The sequence below is a fragment of the Pseudoliparis swirei genome, chromosome 24 (assembly GCF_029220125.1).
Source record: "Pseudoliparis swirei isolate HS2019 ecotype Mariana Trench chromosome 24, NWPU_hadal_v1, whole genome shotgun sequence".
NCBI lineage: Eukaryota > Metazoa > Chordata > Actinopteri > Perciformes > Liparidae > Pseudoliparis > Pseudoliparis swirei.
In genome coordinates, this window is record NC_079411.1 from 25,527,575 (window position 1) to 25,554,792 (window position 27,218).

A 27,218-nucleotide genomic window follows, 5' to 3' on the forward strand; every position below is an offset into this window, starting at 1 on the left:
CAAAGTCGAACTCCAGGACGGACAGAAAGTATGTTCCCCTCTTTTCCTCCCAAATAACAAATACAGTTGGGGTAGAGGACATTTGTGCTTAATACTGTATGTTCGCTTGAAAATGATTACAGGTATTTTCCACATGTTGTTGTTGTTGTTGTGTTGCTTTATCATCTGCTTCATACACAACAACACGGCAGCCATCTTTCATGAAGCTTTTGATCAAAGTAAAACAAACATTTTAAATGGGAGTGTGGTGGACAGTTACGCGACATGATTATCCAAAGCGACTCACAATATTCAATAAGTCATCAACCATGAGTACAAACTCAGAACAACAACAAACTGCAGCAGAGCGCTGGAGATGTTGGCACACTCAGCACTTTATCGTCCTGACCACTTTAACCTGCTGGGATCCGCTTTGTTCACTGCCTGGTGTATATATTCTGTTTCCTCTGTATATTTAGTATTTAGTATTGTTATTGTGTTTTATTCTTATCTTTTAATAATGCTCTAATGTGCACACGCTGCTGTGATCCCGAAATGTCCCCACTGTGGGACTAATAAAGGAATATATAATCTAATCTATAGAAAATAGCATTTCTTCAAGAAAGCAAACTACAAAAATACTATAAGTAATACCATAAGTAATACCATAAGTAATTCCATAAGTAATACCATGAGTAATACTATAAGTAATACCATGAGTAATACCATAAGTAATACTATAAGTGATATTATAATACCATAAGTAATACCAAAAGTAATATTAGAAGTAATACCATAAGTAATACCAAAAGTAATACTACAAGTAATACTATAAGTAATACTATAAGTAATACCATAAGTAATACTATATGTAATTCTATAAGTCATACCATAAGTAATACTACATGTAATACTATAAGTAACACCATGAGTAATACCATAAATGACACTAGAAGTGATATTATAAGTAATAATATAAGTAATACGATAGGTAATACCACAAGTTATACTATATGTATAACTATAAGTAATACCATAAATAATACCATAAGTGATACTATAAGTGATATTATAAGTAATATTATAAGTAATATTATGAGTAAGTGCCCTTCAAGTGCTAATCTGTTTTTATTCAAGATATAGTCGGTAAAGATGTGTTTTGTGTACAGCAGTTATCAGTATTTGATAACTCAGCGTTGATATGTTATATTTGCTCCGCCCGCTCCACACAACAGCTGCGGGTCAAGTATCGTTGTATCTGCTGTTTGTACCTCATGATTGGAAAATATATGTCACCTTTCCCGGGTTCAAGATGAGTCATCAAATCTAGTCCCCCACATTTTATAAAATCATAATTAATGGGAAGGTTAATATAATTTCCATGTCATTCAGTCTTATTATTCCTGGAGGCCGACTGCAACGATGGCCGCGCCCCCGAGGTGGTAAATCACAAATGTACAGCAGAGGCGGAGCAGAGAGCAGGACGGGAGTTATGCTCTCATAGATCATCTCCACCGCCTCTCCATCACTGCAGGACACGAGGCCCGGTCAGGATGATCCACAGAGGCGTCCATCTTGAGAATAAAATGTACCGCATCATCTTTTCTGAAGAATAAATGAGACGAGATCGGAGTGAAATTTGAGAAATTATGTTTTTTTGCAATGTATACTGCATTTGTTGAGGATATAACAGTGCAGAATGCAGGGGAGACAGATTATTAAGAGTTTTTTTCTCCAATTTAATCCTTTCGACTTCCTTTGGCTGTCAAGAGGCGATTCTTAACGTACGTCCAGCTTATCTATGAAGGTTAATTTATCAGAAAAATGCTGGAAGCTACAAAGTCTTCACTCTGTGACACGCGCAAGGCCTCCTCGGGCTATCTGTCCCTGATGTACGTCTCGAAATGAGAAAAAGGGTTTTAGGGTTAAAGAGGTTTTAGGTTTTTTGGGGTTAAAGGGGTTTTAGGTTCAAAGGGTTTTTAGGGTTAAAGAGGTTTTAGGTTTTCAAAGAGGTTTTAGGTTTAATGGGGTTTTAGGTTTAGAGGGGGGTTTCTTTAGGGTTAAAGGGGTTTACGGAATTTTCTGCAGACTGATTTGAGTCTCCGGTAATCGGTTCTTTAGATGTTTTCAAAGAGTTGGAGGAAGCTTCATCTGGTCGTAGATTTATTTTTTCTGACTGAGGTATGTGCACCTGTGTGAACTGGGATAAGATGACTTGAGTCTTAGTTTTACTGATGATCTAAAAAAATATCTTCAAACAAATACATATTTTTATATATATATATTGTCTGTCACTGTTTTATGTTGTACGTCTGAGACTTAGTTTAATGTGCTCCTGCTTGTCTGAGCCAGGACTCTCTTGTAAAGGAGATTTTAAATCTCAATGAGGCTTTTCCTGGTTAAATAAATGTATTAATGATAATAAACGAGTGATGGAGGACCTGTGTGCAGACGCCAGACAGGTGTCGGAGATCTTTGACCCCTCGTCAACACAATGATCTGCAGCTCAGAGAAGTCAAATCTTACCTCCACCAAATATGCTTTTACATCCACCGCTGACATCGAGACACATTTATGAACATAAAGTCCGAGGATGGAAACATATTCAGAACGGGAGTAAAGTACAGAAACATACTTTTATTGGGAGAGGGACAACATAGCAAGCTCCGATAACTGACTGAAGTTTTCCACATTTTCACAACAACAATGCTTTGTTTGAAACTGATATTTTATCGATGACTGTAAGCACCAGATAGTTCAAACAAAGGGGAGATGCAGTTATGATGCAACGCGGCGGCCGACGGACATTAAGCCTTGATGTTACGAGGAATGTGTAAACAAAGGAAAATGTGTTAAACAACGACACAAACAGATACAACCCGATGGAAAAATACACCCAATACAAACTAATTCAGTGATTTATGTGTTCACACATTCCTCCATGAGAGACAACGTGAGCATGAACTTCCACTCATCTGATTCTCTCTCCACACAACACCCTCGAATAAACATGAAAAATAGCCCCCAAATAATATATGTCTATATTTATATATACAGGACTGTCTCAGAAAATTAGAATATTGTGATAAAGTTCTTTATTTTCTGTAATGCAATTAAAAAAACAAAAATGTCATGCATTCTGGATTCATTACAAATCAACTGAAATATTGCAAGCCTTTTATTCTTTTAATATTGCTGATTATGGTTTACAGCTTAAGAAAACTCTAAAATCCTATCTCATAAAATTAGAATATTTCCTCAGACCAAGTAAAAAAAAAGATTTATAACAGCAAAACAAAATCAAACATTTGAAAATGTCCATTAATGCACTCAGTACTTGGTTGGGAATCCTTTTGCACGGATTACTGCATCAATGCGGCGTGGCATGGAGGCAATCAGCCTGTGGCATTGCTGAGGGTTTATGGATGCCCAGGATGCTTCAATAGCGGCCTTTAGCTCATTTGCATTGTTGGGTCTGGTGTCTTTCAGCTTCTTCTTCATAATACCCCACAAATTCTCTATGGGGTTCAGGTCAGGGGAATTGGCAGGCCAATCGAGGACAGTAATGCCATGGTCAGTACACCAGTTACTGGTGGTTTTGGCACTGTGGGCAGGTGCCAGATCATGCTGGAAAATGAAATCCTCATCTCCATAGAGCTTTTCAGCAGACGGAAGCATGTAGTGCTCTAAAATCTTTTGGTACACAGCTGCATTTACTCTGGACTTGATGAAACACAGTGGACCAACACCAGCAGCTGACATGGCTCCCCAAACCATCACTGACTGAAGAAGAAGCTGAAAGACACCAGACCCAACAATGCAAATGAGCTAAAGGCCGCTATTGAAGCATCCTGGGCATCCATAAACCCTCAGCAATGCCACAGGCTGATTGCCTCCATGCCACGCCACATTGATGCAGTAATCCGTGCAAAAGGATTCCCAACCAAGTACTGAGTGCATTAATGGACATTTTCAAATGTTTGATTTTGTTTTGCTGTTATAAATCTTTTTTAGGTCTGAGGAAATATTCAAATTTTATGAGATAGGATTTTAGAGTTTTCTTAAGCTGTAAGCCATAATCAGCAATATTAAAAGAATAAAAGGCTTGCAATATTTCAGTTGATTTGTAATGAATCCAGAATGCATGACATTTTTGTTTTTTTAATTGCATTACAGAAAATAAAGAACTTTATCACAATATTCTAATTTTCTGAGACAGTCCTGTATATGTATATATTTATATTTTATGTATATATTTATATATATATATGTATATATATTTAGATATATATATGTATATATAAATATGTATATATATTTATATATACATATATATATATTTTGATATATATAAATATGTATATATATATGTATATATAAATATATATTTATGTACTAGACCACCTCACTCTAACGAGGACCCTTTATGTGCTAGACCACCTCACTCTATTGGGACCCTTTATGTGCTAGACCACCTCACTCTAACGGGGACCCTTTATGTGCTAGACCACCTCACTCTAACGGGACCGTATGTGCTAGACCACCTCACTCTAACGGTACCCTTTATGTGCTAGACCACCTCACTCTATTGGGACCCTTTATGTGCTAGACCACCTCACTCTAACGGGACCCTTTATGTGCTAGACCACCTCACTCTAACGGGACCGTATGTGCTAGACCACCTCACTCTAACGGTACCCTTTATGTGCTAGACCACCTCACTCTAACGGGACCCTTTATGTGCTAGACCACCTCACTCTAACGGGACCCTTTATGTGCTAGACCACCTCACTCTATTGGGACCCTTGATGTGCTAGACCACCTCACTCTATTGGGACCCTTTATGTGCTAGACCACCTCACTCTAACGGGACCCTTTATGTGCTAGACCACCTCACTCTAACGGGACCCTTTATGTGCTAGACCACCTCACTCTAACGGGACCGTATGTGCTAGATCACCTCACTCTATTGGGACCCTTTATGTGCTAGACCACCTCACTCTAATGGGACCCTTTATGTGCTAGACCACCTCACTCTATTGGGACCCTTTATGTGCTAGACCACCTCACTCTAACGGGACCATTTATGTACTAGACCACCTCACTCTAATGGGACCCTTTATGTGCTAGACCACCTCACTCTATTGGGACCCTTTATGTGCTAGACCACCTCACTCTAACAGGACCCTTTATGTACTAGACCACCTCACTCTAACAGGACCCTTTATGTGCTAGACCACCTCACTCTATTGGGACCCTTTATGTGCTAGACCACCTCACTCTAACGGGACCCTTTATGTGCATCGTGGAATATGCCTACTATGAACTATTCATACACTCTGTCATATTCATTGAATGTATTTTAACTCTAAATCTGTCCTTCTGTACACATTACATCTATTGCATCTGTCCATCCTGGAGAGGGATCCTCCTCTGTTCTCTCCTGCAGGTTTCTTCCCTTTTTTTCCCCCTGAAGGGTTATTTGGGAGTTTTTCCTGGTCCGATGTGAGGTTTTGGGGCAGGGATGTCTATGTGTACAGATTGTAAAGCACTCCGAGACAAATTTGTAATTTGTGAAATTGGGCTATACAAATAAACTGAATTGAATTGAATAGACCACCTCTGTTATATTGTTCCGATAACATGACTTCAAAATAAAAGCGTGCAATACACTAGTTTTTAATTCATAAATTCACATGATGCGATTAATCACAGAAAAATCAGGCGATTAATCGATCAAACTTGTTCATCCAGCACTATTTTATATACAAGACACAATTTAATTAATATAAGTATTAAAAAACATATGTAAAAGACCAGAAAAACAAACACAGTATTTGCAGTTTTACCTGAAGAAAGTGTCAAAAAGAGAAACAATGTCTCTATGGTCAAGACGGTTGAGGCTTTGATTTCATTCCTGATTACATTTTTTTCTTCCACCAAGTCGTCATCAATTACATGATTTTGTTATTTTCCAAAACATTTCCATTTAAAAAAAAAAAGAAGAATCCATCCAGATTTACGGTAAAAAACCCTGACCAATAAATGTATATAATATAAGACTCAATTTCAAAGCATATAAAAGATCATGGACGAACACACCAGTCTACTCAGCAGGGGAAAGAAAAGAAAAACAAATGAGAAGAATCTCAGACCCGGAACGTTCTTTCAGTGTCTGACATTAAATTATGACAACTATTGAATACATCGCACTGAAACACACGTCTATACATAATAGTAGGAAGTGAGCAGGAGGAGGAAAGCGCCGGACATCGAAATGAGGGATGAATCAGTGTGATCTCTTGTATTCAGTGGATGTTTACCTGAGTGGATTACGCTCGGCCGCTTTCCTCACATGGCTCATGCTCGCCCTCTAGAGGACAGAAAAGGAACATAACATGTGCACTTCTTTTTTTCTTCTTCCTAACACGTTATTAATCTTGGGAGACTTGGTGGACTAGACAGCGACCGGCTGGACGAGCGCCGGCGCCGCGGCCGGCTGGACGAGCGCCGGCGCCGCGGCCGGAGGAGACGCTTTGCCTTTGTAGCCCAGCGACAGGATGTGTTTCTGCAGGTGTGCGATCCATCGCTCCTGAACCGACAGAGGTCCGTGGAACACTTCCTCGCAGAACCTGAGGACAGAAGCACAGAGAGGGAAGTTCCTCCACTTGAGTGTCTTTTCACAGTTGTTCAGATCCTCCTACCCCACGTTGTCTAATTCTGTAACTTCTTGTTCCAACTTAAATATCATAAAATACAGTGGGTACGGAAAATATTCAGACCCCTTTAAAATGTTCACTCTTTGTTTCATTGCAGCCATTTGCTAAAATCAAAAAAGTTCATTTTATTTCTCATTAATGTTCACTCAGCACCCCATCTGGACAGAAGAAAACAGAAATGTTGAATTTTTTTTACAATTTATTAAAAAAGAAAAACTGAAATATCACATGGTCAGATGGGCTGCTGAGTTATGATAAATAAAATGAACTTTTTTGATTTTAGCAAATGGCTGCAATGAAACAAAGAGTGAACATTTTAAAGGGGTCTGACTACTTTCCCTACCCGCTGTATATCTTAAGATATTATTGAAAAAATAATTACTTGTTTAAAATAAATAGTAAAAAGACACCACTTGACACATTTTGTATCTTTAAAAAGTTTGGAATCTTAACTAGAATTCAAAATTAAGTCCCAATACTCGGCTACGCTGCATATATTTAGATTGAATTACCCACCAGCATGCTGCTGAAGCTTCTTTTGTACATATTTACCTTCGCATTGAAAATGCGGAAGGTTATGTTTTGATCGCCGTGTATTTATTTATTTATTTGTATGCGTGTTACTCGCATAACTCAAAAAGTATTAAACCGAATCGCATGAAATTTGGTGGGATGATTGGTTATTATCCGGGGACCATTTGATTCGATTTTGGGATCGATCGGGTCAAAAGTCAAGGTCATGAAAGGGTCAAAATCTTCTTTCTACCATGGTCAATTTTTATCCAATTGACATGCAACTAATGCCAACATGTTCATAATGCAATGCCCAATCTTGTGATATGCGAAGGTATGCGCTCTACCGAGTGCCCGTTCTAGTTCCCCTATATTTTTGTTTTGTGTTCACAGTGACCACTGTATTGACAATTCATTCGATTATTCTTGCATTAAATTAGTTAGAAATTCTCAAACTGCATTTAATTGTCGAGCTTCTTTAAATGTTAACATTTCCAACTTTCTTTTCCCGGTTGGTGTAGGTATTGATCCGTTATTCTAAGCCCTGAACACGAGCGTGAACGTGATGCTCTACTTTGTCCTGACCTGCACTTGAGGGAGTAGACTTTCCCCACCAGCTTGACCAGAGGTGTGAGCGGGGGCTTCGGCAGCATGGCGGGGATGCTGCCCGACCGCGGCGGCTGCTGGGAATTGCCGTCGTGATTCTCCTCCCCTGTTGGCGCGAAACGTTTTGGTGGGTGGACCCCTGAAAATCACAAAAAGAAAAAAAAGGTAATAGAAACATTTTTACCTTCGCATTGACATTTTTTTATTATTTTATTTATTTGTATGCGTGTTCCTCGCATAACTAAAAAAGTATTAAACCGAATCGCATGAAATTTGGTGGGATGATTGGTTATTATCCGGGGACCATTTGATTAGATTTTGGGATCAATCGGGTCAAAGGTCAAGGTCAAAATCTTCTTTTTACCATAGCATGGTCAATTTCTATCCAATTGGCATGCAACTAATGCCAAAATGTTCATAATTCAATGCCCAATCTTGTGATATGCGAAGGTATGCGCTCTACCGAGTGCCTATTCTAGTTAGAAATGTTTTCATTTGATCAAATGACAGTAGATCTGTATCCGGCTATTTCTTTTTCAAACTCTCACCCCGTGAGGAGCGCACGCCGAGGTCGCCGTGGGCCGCGATGGCCCGCGCGTTGCTGTTGGAGTGTCTGGACGAGCCGGCGGTCACGCCCGAGTGCTCCCTGCCCGCCGCGGGCTTCAGGCCGCCGCCGCCGGCGACGCACTCAGAGTCGGTGGACAGAGAGGGCGACGCGGCACCTCTCTGGGACTGAGAGCAAATGAATGTCCGTGAGATGCCGCCGAACACCGCTCGTATGTGTCCTGTTGTGAATCAGAAGCACGGCCCCCACCTTCTTGATGTATAGGTCTCCCATGCGATAGCGGTGGGTTATGGCCGCCACCTTCACCGGGTCCCTGCGGATCAACTCGCTGAGGAGCTCGATCGGCGAGCTCGCGCCCCCGTCCGCCTTCCACTCCACGATGCCCAGCTGTCGGAGGTGCGCCCGCGCGTGACTCGCCAGGGCCTTGCGGTTTTCAAAGTCGAAGCCGCACAGCTCACAGGACGCGTCTGAGAAGAGAAGAAGACGGGAGTCAGCGTCTACGTGACGAACGAGGGGGTTCCCGGGAATAGTTACCTTCGCATTGAAAATGCGGAAGGTAATGTTTTGATCGCCGTGTATTTGTATGCGTGTTATTCGCATAAGTCAAAAAGTATTAAACCGAATCGCATGACATTTGGTGGGATGATTGGTTATTATCCGGGGACCATTTGATTCGATTTTGGGATCGATCGGGTCAAAGGTCAAGGTCATGAAAAGGTCAACATCTTCTTTTTACCATAGCGCGGTCAATTTATATCCAATTGGCATGCAACTAATGCCAACATGTTCATAATTCAATGCCCAATCTTGAGATATGCGAAGGTATGCGCTCTACCGAGTGCCCGTTCTAGTTTTTAAATGTTATAAGTGAATCCTGCTTTTTTCTCTCGACATATACAACAATGAATGTAACACCGTTGGCATGTGGATGGAAGAACCGCTGCAGCACCCTCATTGGCTTCTAGTTTATAAGCTGATATATTTATTTTTTAAGCTTATTTTCCCATGACTTTTCTTTTTCTTCTTTTCTTCTTCGTTTTAAACCCTCTTCGGGTTATAAAAGGTGTCCATATGCAATTTTTAATCGCCCTCGCTTTTAGATTTTTTGTGTCGGTGAATTTTTTCACATACAGGATTTAGGTTGTTTTCAAACCACTCGTTACGGCATTCGCAGTTTTTAAAATTGAGCTTTGTGGTCCATGTGTTGAACAGCGAGTTTGTCTCAACTAGAACTGATTTTATTTTATTTTAGGGCATGCCAGTAGAATCAGTGACATAGTTCACAGGGACAGAAGAGAAATACCAAGAGTGCATTGAGGCATTATGGGAAAAAAAGACTAAATCAAACTTCTGTCTCTCGATATTTCCAATCCCTCTTTTTCTGTCTGTTGCACTCAATATGAATTATTTCTCATTTAAGCTGTAAATCTGGTTTTTAACAAACTGGAATAATTAGCACAATTTCTGAGGAATATTTTCAGTTGCTGACCAACAGACAGTTGGTGTTATGGTGAGTTTTCATGGCACCAGGTCAGCGTTTGAAGGATTGACTCTTAGCGTCTTAGTTCATCAACATGTCACAGAGTTCAACACTATCTTATAACATGGTAGTAAAATGGCCGTGGTGTGGGCATATTACCGGTGTGCGAGCCCCCGCTCCTGCCAGACGAGGGTTTCTCCTTCATGGAATAATCGAGGGGTGCCGTGGAGGCGTTGGCGGCCGGTTCCCCCGACGGGAGGCTGCCCAGCGACCGTCTGGAGCCTTGGGAGGTCCACGCGGCTTTGCCCGCCGAGGACCCGGTGGGCACGGACAGCTTCTTGCCTTCTTCGCCGCGCATCATGACCTCTTTGAGCAGGTCAATCGGCGACGTTCTGATGGACCAGGTGAGCCCGAGCTGGCGCAGATGCGCGCGGGCGTGGCACGACAGGGCTTTGCGGGTCTCGAACAGCTGGCCGCAGAAATCGCAGAGGACCGTCGGTGGCTGGGATTGGACATCTGCGGAACGGCGGGAAAACATAAAGAGGATGAATCCGCACTTTGGTAAACACAAACTGCTGGAGCGATTTAATTTGACATTTGTATTTAGGTTTTATTGTAAAGTAACATTGATTATTTATTGATTATTTAGGTTATGTTTTGATCGCCGTATTTATTTATTTATTTGTATGTTTTGATCGCCGTGTATTGGTGGGATTTATTATGACCATTTGATTCGTGTTCGATCGGGTCAAAGGTCAAGGTCATGGAAAGGTCAAAATCTTCTTGTATCGCATGACATTTGGTGGGATGATTGGTTATTATCCGGGGACCATTTGATTAGATTTTGGGATCGATCGGGTCAAAGTCATGGAAAGGTCAAAATCTTCTTGTATCGCATGACATTTGGTGGGATGATTGGTTATTATCCGGGGACCATTTGATTAGATTTTGGGATCGATCAGGTCAAGGTCATGAAAAGGTCAAAATCTGTTTACCATAGCGCGGTCAATTTTTATCCAATTGGCATGCTACTAATGCCAAAATGTTCATAATTCAATGCCCAATCTTGTGATATGCGAAGGTATGCGCTCTACCGAGTGCCCGTTCTAGTTTCTTTCTGCATTTACCTGCATTTAGAGGCTTTGAAGCGGCAGGTGACTTCTGCGTCGGATAGTCGCTGTTCGCGCCGGCTCCCTTGGGTTGAACAGACACCTCCATCTCCACGGGCTCCGGCTTAGGCTTCCTCAGGAGGGGGTCCACCGCCAGCCGGAAGCCTTTCTTCGCCTTCGGGGCCCTGTTGACGGGAGACCGAGCGCACGTTGCGGGGCTCGGGGGGAGGGGCGTCGAGGGAGACGGGGCTGCAGACGAGCCGGCTGCACTGTTCGCGTTGGGAGGGGGAATGGCTTCCAGCATGCCGCTGCTGACCAGCTCTTGAACCGTGTCGATTGCAGAGATTTTGCCCATGAGGTCGAACACGCCGATCTGACGCAGGTGAGCGCGCGCGTGGATCGCCAGGCCTTTGCGATTCTCAAACTTCTCCCCGCACAGAATACAGATAAAGTCCACTGGGGGTTTAGGCCGCTTGCTGGCCGGGGACGCCGGCGGAGCACACCGATTGGAGGGTCGCTTGGAGGAGGATTTAGAGGGACTGTTTGAGGTGCTCGCTCCCGGCTGCTGCTGCTCGCTGTCGATGGGCTTGAGGTCCTCCTCCTCCATGATCTGGTAGAGCAAATCAATAGGACTGCCCTTGATGTCGCTTTCAGGGATTCCAATCTGGCGCAGGTGTGCCCGGGCGTGACCGGAGAGGCCTTTGCGCGTCCCGTACCAGCAGCCACAGAGTTGGCACACATGGACCTCGTTGGTGGCGTCTGAAGCTGCAAGGAGGAAGAAAATGATGAGTAAAAAGGAACCCAGACTCATGTCTCACGTCCACATGCTACATTTCTAACTACCTCTCGTAGAATAAAATAAGGTACCTGGCTGTTACAGCGACTCCCCTCACTGCTTTCCATATTTTTTTTAACATCTATAATTCAGTCTTACCTCTCCTTTTTTATGTTCATAACCAGTTTTTTTTAAACTGTCCCTAATACTGTATATTATAGCATCTTATTTACAGTGTGTTTTTATATATTTTCTATTATTACATTCGCATTCTGCGGAAGGTTACGTTTTGATCGCTGTGTATTTATTTGTTTATTTGTATGTGTCTTATTCGCATAACTCAAAACGTATTAAACCGAATGGCATGAAATTTGGTGGGGTGATTGGTTATTATCCGGGGACCATTTGATTAGATTTTGGGATCTATCGGGTCAAAGGTCAAGATCAAGGTCATGAAAAGGTCAAAATCTTCTTTTTACCATAGCGCGGTCAATTTTTATCCAATTGGCATGCAACTAATGCCAAAATGTTCACATGACATCAAGCTCCCCACACTCTCATGCCAAGGACCAAAAAAGTGGCTGCGGCGAAGGTATGCGCTCTACCGAGTGCCCGCTCTAGTTATAATGTGTTTGTACCTCTGTTGACTCGGAGAGCCCTGCAAAACAATTCCAACGTGTCTGGACTGTCGTTCTCGGCGCAATCGGCAAATAAAAAAACCGTGAACCTTGAACCTTACCTAAGGTGATGGGGGCGTCAGTTTCCAGCGGCGCCCACAACGGTTTGGCTTTGGTTTGGTGCTCTGAAGACGAGCCGCCGCCTTCACTCGTTCTGGACTCGACCGACACGAGACCAGAGGGGGACGAGGGGAGGAGAGAGGTCGGCGACTCTTTCGGTCCCCCGTGGTCCATCTTTTGTGGCGCGGCCGCGACTCGGCTCTCCGCTTTGCCGGAGCCGCTCCTGTCGTCCGGCGCCCAAGACGTCCTGGACTCCTGCGGCGGGGCTCTTTTGAGCGGGGCCGGCCCCTGCACGGAGGAGAAATCGGGGAGGGAGTCGCCTCTGTCCTGGATGAGCTGGTAGAGCAGCTCGATGGGAGCGCCGCTGCTTTCGGACAACGGCACGCCGAGCTGCCGCAGGTGGAGGCGGGCGTGGCTGGAGAGCCCCCGCCGCGTCTCAAAGATCGTTCCGCAGACCTCGCAGATGACCGGGGCTGCCGTCGCTGCTGAGAAGGTCAAATAGAAATCAGTCAGCACAACGATAACGGGAGCACTTCTGTTGACGTCTCTACGCCAGAAAAACAACAAGCCTGAAGGTTGACTTGTAAAGACTTGATTAAGATGTTGACGCTTGGCAAACTTTACTTCTGTCGAGAAAACATTTGTTTTAAAAGAAAACGTGTATAGCAGGGGTCAGGAACCTTTTTAACTGGAGGAGCCACAAAAGCTAAATATTTCTAAATATATTTAATTGAGAGCCATATAGTATTTTTAACGGATAATGAATTAAATATGTCTTGCTTTTAATGCGACTTCTGGTGCTGCATGATGCCAGACAGAATGACATGCTGCTGTGTAGAGACGATCAATAACAGACGTTTAGTTTAATAAAAGAACAAAGACGTCTTTAAGAAAAGGACCTTAAATTACTTCTGCTGTAATCTGGCGCGATAGAGAAAATTACAGGGGGGCGGGTGGAGACTTTTTTTTTTTTTTTAACTAAAAATTTTCTGGGAGCTATATGCCGTCACCGGAGGAGCCATAGGTTCCCGACCCCTGGTCTATAGGGTTCCACCAATATAGCTTTTTGTCTTTTGATACAAGTTAATATCAATTCTCTCTGTCCCAGATTTTAATCTGCAGCATATCTGTGTCACACTTTGCGGAACTCACTGGAATCAACTTCCAGGCCTTGAAGAGAGATACGCAGAGTGACATGCATATGGTGAAATGTAATATCACTGCACATGTGATGTTGTATTCAGAAGTAATATGTATAAGTATTAATAAATAAGACACGTCCTGGATTCTGTTTTCTTAATAGTAAACATAAAAAACGTGTTCAAAGAATCAAAATGATACTACGATCAAGGTCTAATCGGGGTGTTGAACCATTAAATAAACAAGCAGGCGCCTTCCAGCTGTTGTAACAATGCGTATATTGTATTATTTAGGAGCTCGTGGATAACATTGCCTCCTACCTGGTGCATCCATGGCTGCAGACATTGTCGTGGGTTTCTTTTGAGGGATGAGAAAGTTGAATCCCTGCAGATCCTGTGTACACAAATGGAAGAGGTTTATATACATTAAGAATATTAATCAATACATCTGGTGTAATTAAAACTAAATACTATTACTTCTGATGATATGGCAAAAATGTACATATCGTGGATGCTTCTGTTCCTTCTTCTTTTTCTTTCTCCATTCTCGTTAGACATGTCAAAACATGCATAAAGCAGGGGAACATTATTTTATGGTGATTTTTAATGTTTTGTTTTCCCCCGATAAGTGATGTTTTTCTTGATGCTAATAACATATTTGTAACACGGGTCATGCAGAGATGCAATAAATTAGTGCTGCATTTCTCAGCTAAAATAATTGCTTTTATAACAACACCACTTAAATGTGACAGCTTGTGATGGAAAACTGCTTATGGGTGCAGTCCAAAGCAATAATCAGAGAGCTTGTTATTCATACGTGCTTCGCCAGTAAGCATTCGGTGACAGGTGTGGGAATAAATTATAGTGGATCACCACTTGTTATCTGAAATGAACTCTATGGAGACACGATGGTGAGAAAGGTGCGAGTCGGTGAACTTAACGTACCGGTCTCAGGTAGGCGTGTCCTCGGGCCCCTTTCTTATGGCGCGGAGCTGAGGTGGCGGCTTGGCTCGCGGGCTGGGTCGGAGGAGCGGAACACACAACCTTTGGAGAGGAAAAGTCAAACACAGAGGGGGCGGCGTCGGACTTCAGTTTTTTGGTAGGGCGGACCACCAGCGCGCCGGACTCGACAACACTCTCCCCGACGTAGTCCTCGTTCACGAAGTGCTCGCTGCAGACCCGCGCGCCCCGGCGGACTGAACTTCCCTCTCGCCGCAGCGCAGCGAGCCAACGACGAAGGACCGCCTGCCGCTTAAAAGGCAACGAGTGGAAGCGGACGCTCTTTCCTTCGTCTTTGGCTCGATAAAACTCATTGCTGCATCCGGGGGCGATGCAGAAGTGGCCCCCTCTGCGTCGCGGGCCATTGCTGTCCATTGAGCTCGCGCTGTCACCAACTTTTAGTGAGGAAAGGCGAACGCGAACCAACCTCATGACGTCACGGCTCACGATCCGACAAGACGGGGGAAACACTTTTTATTTTTATTTTAGGCAAAATAAATTGACTATGTTGAACAAAATATTATATAAGTTTGTTTTTTTAAAGAAAAGTAAAATATATGACTTAAATACAGCTACGTGAACGGTGTTAGACCGGTTATGACTTTTAGAGGAGTCCGCCTTCTGCTCAACGCAACGTGACACGATGGTAATATCGCGATAACTTGTCTGTTGTACGTCAAGAAATATGTTGGCTGTCGATTGCAACTTGAATTGTCATTCATTTTAAGAATCGTCTCTATTCCTAATGGTATCGTCCGCATTACAACTTACATAAAAGGGACAACTCGATAGGCCACCGTTGAGGTTAATTATAAAAGTGTAAGTGAGTTAAAGCGAACTTAAAATCGACGTTTTCATTGTTGCACCCTCTTGTTTTGATCTGGAAGGATGCTAACGTTAGCTGCCCGCTAGTTCAAATTAAACGTGATTTTAGCGAAGCGGTGAACAGCTAAACATCTTACGTCCGAGACTGGACACTAATCGACACTTATCAAATGTAGATGAAGGTTAATTTACCTAAAAGGTTGCACACATTGCCTCAGTACCGTTACATCTGTTTCAGACACTGACCACAAGCTCAGCGGAAGTGGGGGTCTACACATTCTGGATGTTTTCAAATTAAAAGCACTGAGGCTATTACAAAAAAAGAGATGACAAAATATGACCCTTGGTGACCATCTACAAGCAAAACCACATGGTTAAATTATTACTCTAAATATTTGATGTTACTACTTTATTTGTTATGGTCTAGTTAATAGTGTCTTACTGAAAAGTCAATTAATCTTACTGGTACAACTTACCATTTATTTTACATTAAAACATGAAGATAACAAATGTTATGTTACGTTTATGTTATTGAAAGAGAACTTTATTACTTCAGTCCTACATTATTCTTATTTTGGCCAGTTGCTTTTCTGTTTCTATCCGTTCTTTACCTCATTTAAAAAACTGACCAGATATTTTAATTCAACTCAGGAGTAGGTGTCAACCTGTGAACTCCTTGCTCTATCGTCATAAATACAATTTCCATTTCATGTCACCGTTAATTAGGTCTACTAACTGTCATAAAACAGCAATAATCCTATTTTGATACTGAGTCTGACCATGAAGACGGAACTGACAACTGGCCACTGCAGGCTGGCCAGGTCTGTCACTTTGTCTGACAGAAAAACTCACCCTTTAAAAACCTACCGTGAAATTAACAGCAATTAACTGGCATACATTGACATTACATAGCTGATTGTAAAACCTTTCATACCTTAGATTACAATTCTCAAACAGCTACAAACTCTGAATTCAGACATATATTTTTCTGGTGAGATGAAATGTCTCAATCTTCCATGAAGGGTTTCTAAAACTAAAAACACATTTTCTGACTATACCTTGAATAAAGAAAGCACTTACTCCAAGCACATTTTGGAGTTTGGGTTTCTTGAAGAATTGTTCTTTCTTGATGTTCTGAGTTTGAACTCATGGTTGAATGCACTTAAAATTAAATGTAATGTAAATGAAATATAATTGAAAATGATGTATTTCTTGAGTCTTAAAAAGTCTATTTTCAACAAAATAAACTATATTTACAGATGAGGACTGCCATGTGATATGAGCAAACGCTCTAGAACAGCTTCTAAATGGATCTTGGGTTGAAACAAATGGTACATTATGTATTCAATACACAGTATTTTCTGTTATATCAAAAAGTGCAATGTTTCCCTTTGACAGGTTGAGGAGCTAAAGTAGGAAGTAGAATAACATGGAAGCATTCGAGGAAGGCATGCGTAATTCAACATTCCTTCAGCATGTAAGTATCCACACTTTACCTCATTTGAATGTATACATGCATAAAGTGAAAGTATGCAATGAATGTATTTCTAATCAACTAATTTGGTTCACCTGTCCTCAAAGCAACGCCACGCTCTAATCTCCCCTTTTACTTTGAAATAAACCCGATTCACTTCCGGGGAGCTAAACTGGCCCTGCCCACTTCTTGCACTTAAGCGTCCCTTCCCTCCTCTGACTGCTCTCCTCCTCCTGCCAGCAGCAGACCGCCGCTCTGCTTCGTTTTGAAGACAGGTGAGTTGTACAAATAAAATAAAAGTGCGTTAGTTTGACGTCCTAACCGTCAAACGTTCCCCGCGAAGTGTCTCCGCTGAGCTCGCGCGCAGCAGCGGCTGCTCGTCCCCGCGCCAGAGAGGCAACAAAGGAGTCGGTTTACTCCACCGAGCTAAAGCGAAGCTAGCCAGGCAGTGCGGGTCAGTTGGCTCGCCTCCTCCTTGACGTATCTGGGCCTGTGTCTACCTCCTTTCTTTGTTCCGGGACTGCAGCTGACGGTCCTCAAATTTGTCCAACTTTTATTTCACGCCACCTTTCTTTCTAGAAACGACTTTAGTTTGTGAAGTTTTGACCTACATAGCTGAACTTTGACCAATCGGTGTGTACTACTACTACCACTGCTGTGTTATCTCTGCACGCCGACAAAGGAGTGGTAGCTTCGGTCTGGGTTTGAATCGTGACTTGAGTTTTCTTCACACACAATTTGTTATTGAATTTTTTTTACATTAAAACTGCAGCTATTTAAAAGAGTAATCAGCTCATGGCTGCTGTGAAGGCCTAGTTGGATCAATTGTATTTAGTGTGTCCTGCTTGTTTATATAATTGCGAACAATAAGGCTTAATTTATTTATTTATTTAGACTTTTTTTTGGAGCAATCATGCATCCAAGATATAAATCATGTGTCCTGACTTTCTTTTCTTTTTAACGCATCATGGTTGCGTAAGCTTCCTAATCGCCTGTTGTTCCTCGCGGCTTTAACATGACTTGCATGTGACTTCACACGGGTCTCCCAACTGAACCAGCTTTTGTGAGCTGTGCCTCAGCTGTCTCACGAGCTCTGAATCCTGGGTGAGCATTAATAATTCATGTATTGTATCTCCCTCCAGTCATTTTGCAATCATCACCATGGCCTCTGGAAAAGCTCAGATTGGCAAACCTGCCCCAGACTTCAAAGCTACAGCTGTAGTGGACGGACAGTTCAAGGACATCAAGCTGTCCGACTACAAAGGTAACTTGGCCTTATCTCACAGACTTACTTTTGAATGTCTTATCTAAAATGGATTAATCAGTTTTAAATGCATATCTTTTCCTCCTGTGCTCTTCAGGGAAGTATGTGGTCTTCTTCTTCTACCCACTGGACTTCACTTTCGTGTGTCCCACTGAGATCGTGGCGTTCAGCGACCGGGCCGAGGAGTTCCGCAGTATCGGCTGCGAGGTGATCGGCTGCTCCGTGGACTCTCACTTCAGTCACTTGGCATGGTGAGAAAAACAAAGTTTTACTGTTATCCTGTTGTAAGTGTATGCAGTTTAAGAAACAAAGTTGACCTGTACCTGTTAAGTAAGTATTTTTAAGAAAATAAATTGTATTCTAAACATTAACACAAAGGAAAAAAAAGCTAGTGGACACAACACAAATATTGAGAAATGTTTGTTTAACCTACTTTAAGGCTTGTGTACACTGGGAGGTACATAGGAAAACACAAATATTGGATCAGTACTCTTTACATTGTGAATTTGCAAATTATTATAACTCTGCTTCGAGAAACTGTTTTGGGCTGAGCTGAAGCAGCACCGCTTATCTCCCGCCACGCGGCTTCTCTGCCTGGCCTTGATAAGTTCCTTGACGGTAACTGTCTCTGCATCGGGTCCAGATGAGAGTTTAGATGTCGACGTGCTTTAAGTGCAGTACATCAGAAGTGAGAGCAAAACTGTCAGTTTGTTGGTGCATAAATTAGTTTTTGATTTTCCGTATTTCATTAATTCCCGACAGGATCAACACGCCAAGGAAGCAGGGAGGTCTGGGTACCATGGAAATCCCCCTTGTGGCAGACCTCACCAAGACCATCTCCAAAGACTACGGTGTGCTGAAGGAAGATGACGGCATTGCCTACAGGTCAGGATTTGAAAAACTGCCCGTCTTTGTAATGCGTCTTAAATGTCAGGCCAATAGCTCCTGCAGTGGGAGCTGGATATGAGTCGATGGCGGTTGGCCCAGTTTGGAGTTTAGTTTAGTTTATTAAGGATCCCCAATAGTTTACACCGTAGTGGAGACTATTCTTCCAAATTGCCTTCCAGGCAAAAAAACATTTCAATACAAATACATAAAATGCAGTACAGCATGATCAATTATCACAAAAACACTTAGACTTAGAAAAACAACATTTACATTAAAAGTCAAATAATAATACCTAAATACCTCAAATAATAACCTAATCTACTATAATTTCCTTTCTGATTATTGCTGCCTTAAGTTTCCTTTTGAAATCACATTTATTTCTAGTAATAGACAGGAGGAGCAAAGCGATGTAAAGAAACGCCAACCTAAAAGTCGGCATTAATACTATAAGGACACGCCATGTTCTGAATAGTTTTACTGTTTAACTTTCCATCGGACATCCCTTTACGACACGGAACTGAAGCCATTATATTTATCTATGCTTTTTTTCAGAGCCGTAGGACTCCATTGCCAAGATGGGCAATTTTACCTCGCAGAATAAGGGAGCTGCTGGGTTACTATTCCCTTAATTTATTTGTGTGACTTCTGTGTTTTTAAAGGGTTAGTTCGGATTAACCAAAGTCACACAATAATGTAAACTAGGCAATCGAAGCAGCGGTAGACCAGCAACTCTCTCTTCTGCTATGTGAAATTACAAAATATGAATTTAATAATGTTCCGGTTCCTCCTCAAAGAGCTGTCTGATGGCAAAATAAAGCGGTGACAATATTCCAAATGTGGTACACTGTTACGGTGAAATTGATTTGTTTTTTAGGTAGTTCTTTCTTTAAGGTGCTAAACTACGTTAAGCTGCTGCCCTACGGCCACGGTGGTACGTTGCTTTGCTCCGGTGCTTCTCCTTCTGTCTCTCAAAACCTGCTGTCCACCATCTACTGGAGTGCCTCATTCAACTCCACTCCAAAACATCAACGTTGTTGTTGTTTTTTAAGCATGAAGAACGTAGATATAACGATTGTTCTGGCATCGTGACGCTACCAGAACACACGGCAATGACATGCCCATCTCACTCGGTGCTTGTGCATCTTGGGACAAGTCACCACTGATTTAGAAATGTCTTTTTATGCGATACGTGGTCTTAATTTGTGCCGTCAGGGGTCTGTTTGTGATTGACGACAAGGGCATCTTGAGGCAGATCACGATCAACGACTTGCCCGTCGGCCGCTCCGTGGATGAGACGCTGCGCCTGGTCCAGGCCTTCCAGCACACCGACAAACATGGAGAGGGTGAGTAAACCCCGGCAATACTGTTTGTGGTTTTGCCTTCAGCTAATAAAACCCGCGCAAATTAAATGACATGCTTTGGTATTTTGACTTTTTTTTTTTTTATGTCTTACAGGAAACTCTAAATCATTTTAATGATGTTGAAGACCGTGAATGTAGTCTGTAGAAGCAAATTAGTTGCTGTTGGTTTATAATCATTTAATTCCTTTTTAACCTTCAGTGGTGCATAACAAGGCTCATCGGCCACATAATAACTTGCGTGTCAGGTGCTTGGTTATCATTTTTTGTCTTTAAAAAAAAAAAATCTTTTCAGAATCTCGTTAGCATTTAATAGAAATGCAGATTTTATGTTATTTTAGATAGTTTTTACATGTCACAGCTAACATGTAAATAGTTTCTAAAACAATTATTTTCTTTTTTAAATGATGTTTGTCTGGACCGACCGAGCCTTGAATCTATAGTTTACCCTCTGGGGTATTCACACATGTACTTTGTTCTCACGGTAAGTAAAGTTCACCGTCCCGTTCTCCTGGTGCTGAACGTTGTTCCTCCTCCTCCCACACAGTGTGCCCCGCTGGCTGGAAACCTGGTAGCGACACCATCATCCCCGACATCGTGAAGAGCAAAGACTTCTTCTCAAAGCAGTGAAGCTCTCCTGGCCACTTCTTAACCGTAGCACTTGCCTTCAGATGAGAGGCGTTCCTGTGAAGCATTATCTTAATGGCGTCCAATCGCATTAAACCCAAAAATTTCTAAACTGCTTATATAAATCTGTAGTCGCAAATCTTTTCTCTTTTGAGTCCAACTTACAATTTGTGGAGGAGAACCTCATATTCTCAAGCACTGAAACTCCAGTTTTGGTCCATTTTCAGAAAATAAATGGTATTTTTCCTCGCTGTAATTTAATGATTTGCTACCATCTTTATTAAAAGAGTGAATCAATAGTGACTCGTATTTTTGTTGTTTTTTTGCCTGACATGTAGCAGAACTGATATGTCTTTTATATTGTGAACGTCATTCCACTTGTGCCCACTAGATGGTGCCATAGTGCTTCCTCGATGTGTTCAGGGTGCCTAAAGTTAACAACTTGTCATTTATGCCAACACATTTTTGGGATTAAGTGGGTGAAACTGCTGAGTGTCACAAGGCGGGGACGTGTTGGTTAATCTTGGAGTTACTGGGTTTGTCTCAATAACCTGACGTTGCCAAATGGCACAGCTCATTGGGAAAGATTGGATTGGTGTGTGTGTAAAGACCTGCATGACGTCCTATAGCTCCAGATACTTAAGAGTCTCTTTATTTATCCTACAATCTTTATGGTAATTAATTTTTTAGTAATATTTGAAAACTCCCAATCCGTCCTTTTTTGATTACTGAAGTATTATAGTGTGGATATCACTCTTCAGATGGAATAAACCTGTTTTTTGGTCATAGCTTATACATTGTTAACTATTGAGTAATTGGTGACCTTCCCCATGTATTTCTAACTGCTTCATTTCAAACTACCTCTAAAGCAAATCGAAAGCTCGTTGGAACTTTTTTTTAAAAACTTATTTTAATGAGCTCGTGTTCTCACGACTTGTTTTGGGAATTTTAAAGTAAACCATGCAGGGGAAACTCCCCGTAACTGAAATAAACCACTATTGACTAGCTTCTCCATTTACCCGCACACACGCGGTGCTCCAGGGGAGAGCGTGTGACTGGCAGTGTAGGAGGGAGTTCCCGGAAACCTTTTCATTGTGACGTAAGAAAACCAACATGCCCATATATGGACTGACGTACGTGCGTCAATTGGGGAAACATTCCTACGCTGGGGACGTTCTCCAACGTCAAGCAACACACCCAACTGCTGACCCCAGATCAGACCAATATAGTGAATATATATATGTACGAGAATTACCTGTGTTTTTTCTTTCAATAATCTTTGGAAGAAACGACACGTCTCAGTTTCATAATTTCATTTACTTAAATATATATACTGTACAAGTACAAAAAAAACAGGCTCATCCGGCTCAACCCGACGAACACAAATAAATTACATAAGAATGTATCACAGATGCCATTAAAGTAAAATGTAAACAGGCAAAGCCAAGACGAAACTTTTTTTTAAAAACGTATTTTAAAAAAATGCCCCAAGTGTTTTATAGTCTTGTTTGATTTCTGCTGCGCCTCTTTCAGACGGTTAGAAACTACATTGGTCCAGTTCTCTACAGACAATGTATTTAAAGTCAATGTTCATTGTGTTGTCAGTGCAGTTCTTGTCCAGTGTTTATTCTTTCTTTCTTTAAAGTGCATTGTTTCTCTTCAATAAGACTTCACTTTGGGCGCCAACATGAGCTGACAGCCACTGCTCACGTGCGTCATGACTTTCTGTTTCAGTTGGGCCACCTGGTCCCGCAGCACAGACGCCGTGTTCGACAGTCCCGCGTTGTCCGTTTTCAGCACCTTCACTTTGTCCTCCAGGCGAGTGATGCGCTCCAGTTTGCGCCTCCGACACTTTGACGCCGCGAGCCGGTTCCTCAGCCGCTTGCGCGCCGTTTTCATGCGGTCCTGGTTCTCCATATCGATGGGGGACATCGGCGGAGACCCGTCGCTGCTCATCATGTCCGGCACCGTCTGAGGCTCCTCTTTCAACTCGCCGAACCGCTGCGAGTGGACGCCCACGCCGGCCAGCGAGTGCTGGAAGTGGTGGGACCCGTGCGCAATGGCCTGCGGGTGCTGGTGGTACTGGTGGTGCGGCAGGTAGCTGATCGTGGTGGAGGGGTAGCTGGCCGCGGACGACAGCCCGGGGTTCGTGGTGCAGCTGCTCAGCGTGGTGTACTCGAGCGCTTCGTGCTGCATGGATGAGCCGAACACCGAGGCCGGTGCCGAGCACACGACTCCACCACCGGGGACGCCGCAGGCGACGCCGCCGATGGACACGTTGGGAGGAGCCATATGGTTCATCTTGTGCAGGTCGTCCAGCGCTTTCACAAAACCTTCCGCGAAGCCTTCCTGCTCCTCTGTGATACCGCGGTTGAAGAGGAACTGGGCCGGTGTCGGCGTCGTGGTGATGACCCCGTTGCTGTTCTGGATGATCAGTCGCTCCAGTTCCGGAGAGGCGAGCTTCAAGGAGCCCACCAGGTCCACCGCCGCCGCTGCGCCGGCCGAATAGAAATCGCTATCGGCGCGCAGGTGCTGTGGCTTGAAGTTTGAGTTTCGATATGAATCGGCGAAGTTCAAGTTCATATTCTGCTTTAGCAGCTTGTAGTCGGGCAGGGCTGCGCCTGGATGGCCATAAGCAGAGAGAAACGAGTCGTCATAAAAAGGTTGTTCCATTATTGTGGACATATTTTCAAAATTACAAGTCAAATACAAAGAGCGCGCTGCAAAAGATGCTGCGTGGACCCCCCGAGGCTTTAGTGTCCCAAATTGACTCAAATCTCCAGCGCAAAGTCCCGCTGTATTATTATACTGTATCAAAAACAGAGCAAAACTTCCAAAATAGTGGAACTGTACTGTACCAAGTCGTCGATTTGTGCCTTGAGTTGAATTCAAAGCGGAGTCCAGTGACTAATTCAGATGTTTTGATTCCACTCGTGTGTAGGAGAGTCTTTTGGTTCTGCTCTGAAACTGAGCTCCTCTTCGGGCTTCTTCCTCCTGACTGACAAGCCGCGGTCGAGCTGCGCTGTACTTATATCATCCGGCTCCTGGTGCGCTTCACCCTGCCTTGTGATTGGCTGTTACCGCATGTGGGTCCCCGCCTCCGGGAAGTCAGACACACGCACACACACACTCTCTCTCTCTCTCTCTCTCTCGCTTCGCTGGCGTCGTTACCAGTATCAAGTTCTGTAAACAGACGCGGCCTGTTCGGCGTGAGGGGGGAGAGACTCCAGCCGGGTGGACGCGCGTAAAACAGATGCGCAGTGGCACAACCACACTCCTCCACTGTTTATTTGACGAGTTTAGTTTGAATGTGTCTCACAACTCAAGAGGCATTACCACACAAAAAAACACAAGGAGCCTTTTTTCTAACTAGAAGAGGTATATATCGGGGGAACCCCAAAACACACTTCCAACAACCGCTTTGCCTTTCGCTCTAAACAACACACCGCAGCGGGGAAGGATATATAGTCTGACGCTGAGTCATGCCATCCGAACTGATATTGGACGGTCCATATTTGGGTGTCCTGGCGCACCAGTTCCTCCCTTTGACAGGAGCGGGAAGCCGATCCCATGTTGGCGTGCTTCCAGCGCTCCAGGGATGTGGGAGGAGGAGGAGGAGGAGGAGGAAGAGGCGCGCGGCTGTCCGCCTTCACCCGGCGAGGCAGGGAGAGGGCGGTAGGTGGCGTAAACTGTTGGGCGTGATGTCTTCAAAAACAACACAAAAATGCATGAAAGATAACGTCTGTCTGGTGAAACACGTGCTCGGGTTATCGGACAGATCTATAGGATGGATGGAAATATTTAATATTTAAAGATAATAATACAAAAAGGCCTTATAGTTTAGCCTATAATAGGCTGTATTCATCACCAAAACACGGTACTTCTATAGCAAGAAGGTAGAGTTGTTGCCCGTCATTAACAATTAAAAAGTAATTGAAGCTGACTCAAGCCAGTGTTAATCAGAACTGAATCGGAATTAAGGGGGTGTAAACAAACTAGAGGACAGACACGTCCCCGGGCCTGCACACCTGTTGGATAGAAAGACGTCTTTGTCTTCTCTATATGGTAATGCCTCCTGAATCACTTCCCAGAGGGCAATGCGCCCACGCACGCGCACGTTCATATCGTCTCGTGGAGTTCGACTATATGTCCTCGGATCATGTGTGCACCTCATCCTTTAAAAACTAAATATCTAGCACCTTTTCACGCTTTCTAAAAAACGTATTCATTTTTATATAAGACAAGGCTTTTCTGAGTTGAAGTTATTTCTATGTAACTTTAATAATTCACCAAAAATGCAAAGTCATTATGTCCTCACTGACTCTGACCCATAAGAGAGGTACCATTGCACAGTTTGAAGATATATATATATATACATAGAGACAGAGAGAGAGAGATACAGATATATAGATATATCTGTATATATAGATGGAGAGAGAGATCTATATATATATATATATATATATATATATATATATGTCTTTGCTGACATCTCTCTTGTCATATATATAGATATCTATATATCTATATATATGTATATATATCGATATATGTGTATAATATATATATATATTATACATAAATATATATATATGTATATATATATAGATAGATAGATACATAAACATATATGACAAGAGAGATGTCATGGACTGGTAAATTAGGTATGTACTTGAATTTTGGACTCTGATTGTTTTGGTGGAATTTGATAGACATTTATACAGTTTCTTTTGTTGACTTGTTGTCTGTAGTTTGGGCTTTAAAGAAGCATCCCCCATGCATGTTGATAGTGCACTACTATACATTTAGGGGATTCACACAGAATGGATTAAATAATCTGAAATATCCTATCCAGACTTTTAGTACAAGTCAAATTCCAGAAGAAACGGATCCTATACTTTTTCCATAATTAGTATAACATCATCTTTCAGTACTTTAATGTGTATATCATGGATACTTGGCCTGTCACAGTCTAATTTGACACTGAACATGAGGTTAAACAGGTTGAGCTCTTCTTTTTAAATTGGGGTTCCTTCATGTAATCAGACCAGGTTGACCTTTGAACCCTTTTAACCAATACTCACCTTCCCTGAAATGAGACATCAGGTGTACCAGTACAGTCTTCACATGCTGCATTTCTCTTTTTTTAATATCTGAAACAACACCAGCCGCATCATCCTGTGTATACTCCCTCAGATTGTGGGAATCCAATGCTGAGGTTCGGCCATGATGTTAGGCGGCGGCGGCGGTCAGTTCGGATCAAGCTCCTCCCCCTGCATCAGCGGTCTCATGTGCCGTTGTCAGTGAGGGGAAACGACAGGGGAAACAGAGAAACAGAAGTATAGTTTCAGGGAAACACAGTGAAGACTTAATGGTCAGTTCCACTTTCAGAGTGACCTCATCCACTCAAATAGTCACAAAACTGACCTCTTGTCACACGTTCGCATCACAAATAGATGGAAGATTCCTAGAAATATTTCATGAGATTAATATATCATCAGCCAACTCTTCTGTTTTAGTCTGAATATGTGACTGAGAGTCTCGGGCCTTAAATTGGATCGAGTGAGGCCTTACAAAAAGTCTATTTTGGTTATTATTGCTAAATGTGCAGGAAATAAACTCTACATTATTTATATATATAGTGTTATTTCTCGAGGCCCTTAATTGGCTCTGAGGCTCTGAACAATTCCTTGCTCGCGTGCACATCATTTCATGCGTCTGTGCACCAGAATTCACAGGCACAAACACCTCATACATGCAATTCTGTCACTTTCCTTGAGCGCTGGTGTGATTCGGGTCGACAGTATGGCACCAAAAAAAGAGACGAGAATAACAGAAGCAGCAACAGAAATAGAAGAAACATGAAGGCAGAGAAGCAAGCGTAGAGGTGGAATCGCCTCCGGTGGTACAGACGGCGCCTGAGGCCCGAAAGAAACCTCTCCGTTCTCATTGGCTGTCGGCACGTCACATGATCGCTGCTGGCCGTGGCCGGGAGAGAGAAGTGAACTGTGGGTTGTGTAATAGTCCACGCACAAGCATACGTGTTAGGACATAATTGAAGATGTGTGTCATTTATAAGAAAGTCTAAATGTCAACAACACATCTGGACTCTTTCAGTTATGAATCATGCTTTTCCAACAAAAAAATATGTTTTAACTGAG

General features: G+C 42.7%; 3 protein-coding genes across 5 annotated transcripts; 1 reads left to right on the top strand and 2 right to left on the bottom strand.

Annotated features, from left to right (window-relative positions):
* Positions 1-5,642: 5,642 nt before the first annotated feature.
* Positions 5,643-15,700, bottom strand: LOC130189881 (protein Wiz-like). 2 transcript variants are annotated; one of them, XM_056408873.1, is made up of 10 exons: positions 15,639-15,700; positions 14,568-14,666; positions 13,944-14,016; positions 12,486-12,968; positions 10,990-11,736; positions 10,022-10,378; positions 8,632-8,849; positions 8,366-8,549; positions 7,797-7,956; positions 5,643-6,611 (listed from the first exon to the last, which is right to left on the bottom strand). In XM_056408873.1, exons 3-10 carry the CDS (start codon positions 13,966-13,968, stop codon positions 6,437-6,439), a joined length of 2,349 nt encoding a protein of 782 aa, XP_056264848.1. In that variant the 5' UTR covers positions 13,969-14,016; positions 14,568-14,666; positions 15,639-15,700; the 3' UTR covers positions 5,643-6,436. The 2 variants fall into 2 exon arrangements, with proteins under 2 accessions (XP_056264848.1, XP_056264847.1); XM_056408872.1 differs by lacking the exon at positions 15,639-15,700 and having other exon boundaries at positions 14,568-15,260.
* A 1,463-nt stretch (positions 15,701-17,163) lies between these two features.
* On the top strand, positions 17,164-21,360 carry prdx2 (peroxiredoxin 2). 2 transcript variants are annotated; one of them, XM_056408875.1, is made up of 6 exons: positions 17,164-17,195; positions 18,063-18,184; positions 18,282-18,435; positions 18,947-19,069; positions 20,285-20,415; positions 20,978-21,360. In XM_056408875.1, exons 2-6 carry the CDS (start codon positions 18,082-18,084, stop codon positions 21,058-21,060), a joined length of 594 nt encoding a protein of 197 aa, XP_056264850.1. In that variant the 5' UTR covers positions 17,164-17,195; positions 18,063-18,081; the 3' UTR covers positions 21,061-21,360. The 2 variants fall into 2 exon arrangements, with proteins under 2 accessions (XP_056264850.1, XP_056264851.1); XM_056408876.1 differs by lacking the exon at positions 17,164-17,195 and adding an exon at positions 17,459-17,553.
* Positions 21,361-22,355: 995 nt separating this feature from the next.
* On the bottom strand, positions 22,356-24,431 carry LOC130189883 (transcription factor JunB-like). The gene has a single exon (XM_056408874.1). It carries the CDS (start codon positions 23,740-23,742, stop codon positions 22,717-22,719), a length of 1,026 nt encoding a protein of 341 aa, XP_056264849.1. The 5' UTR covers positions 23,743-24,431; the 3' UTR covers positions 22,356-22,716.
* Between the last annotated feature and the right edge of the window lie 2,787 nt (positions 24,432-27,218).

Bases quoted from the DNA above. Each gene is read 5' to 3' on its own strand.
- LOC130189881 (XM_056408872.1), bottom strand. From the start codon at position 15,053: ATGAGGTTGGTTCGCGTTCGCCTTTCCTCACTAAAAGTTGGTGACAGC. The intron at 14,017-14,567 runs GTACGTTAAGTT...TTGTGTACACAG, and splicing joins GACACGCCTACCTGAGACCG to GATCTGCAGGGATTCAACTT. The intron at 6,612-7,796 runs GTCAGGACAAAG...TTCTGTCCTCAG, and splicing joins GTCTACTCCCTCAAGTGCAG to GTTCTGCGAGGAAGTGTTCC.
- prdx2 (XM_056408875.1), top strand. From the start codon at position 18,082: ATGGCCTCTGGAAAAGCTCAGATTGGCAAACCTGCCCCAGACTTCAAA. The intron at 18,185-18,281 runs GTAACTTGGCCT...TGTGCTCTTCAG, and splicing joins CAAGCTGTCCGACTACAAAG to GGAAGTATGTGGTCTTCTTC. The intron at 20,416-20,977 runs GTGAGTAAACCC...CCTCCCACACAG, and splicing joins CACCGACAAACATGGAGAGG to TGTGCCCCGCTGGCTGGAAA.
- LOC130189883 (XM_056408874.1), bottom strand. From the start codon at position 23,742: ATGTCCACAATAATGGAACAACCTTTTTATGACGACTCGTTTCTCTCT.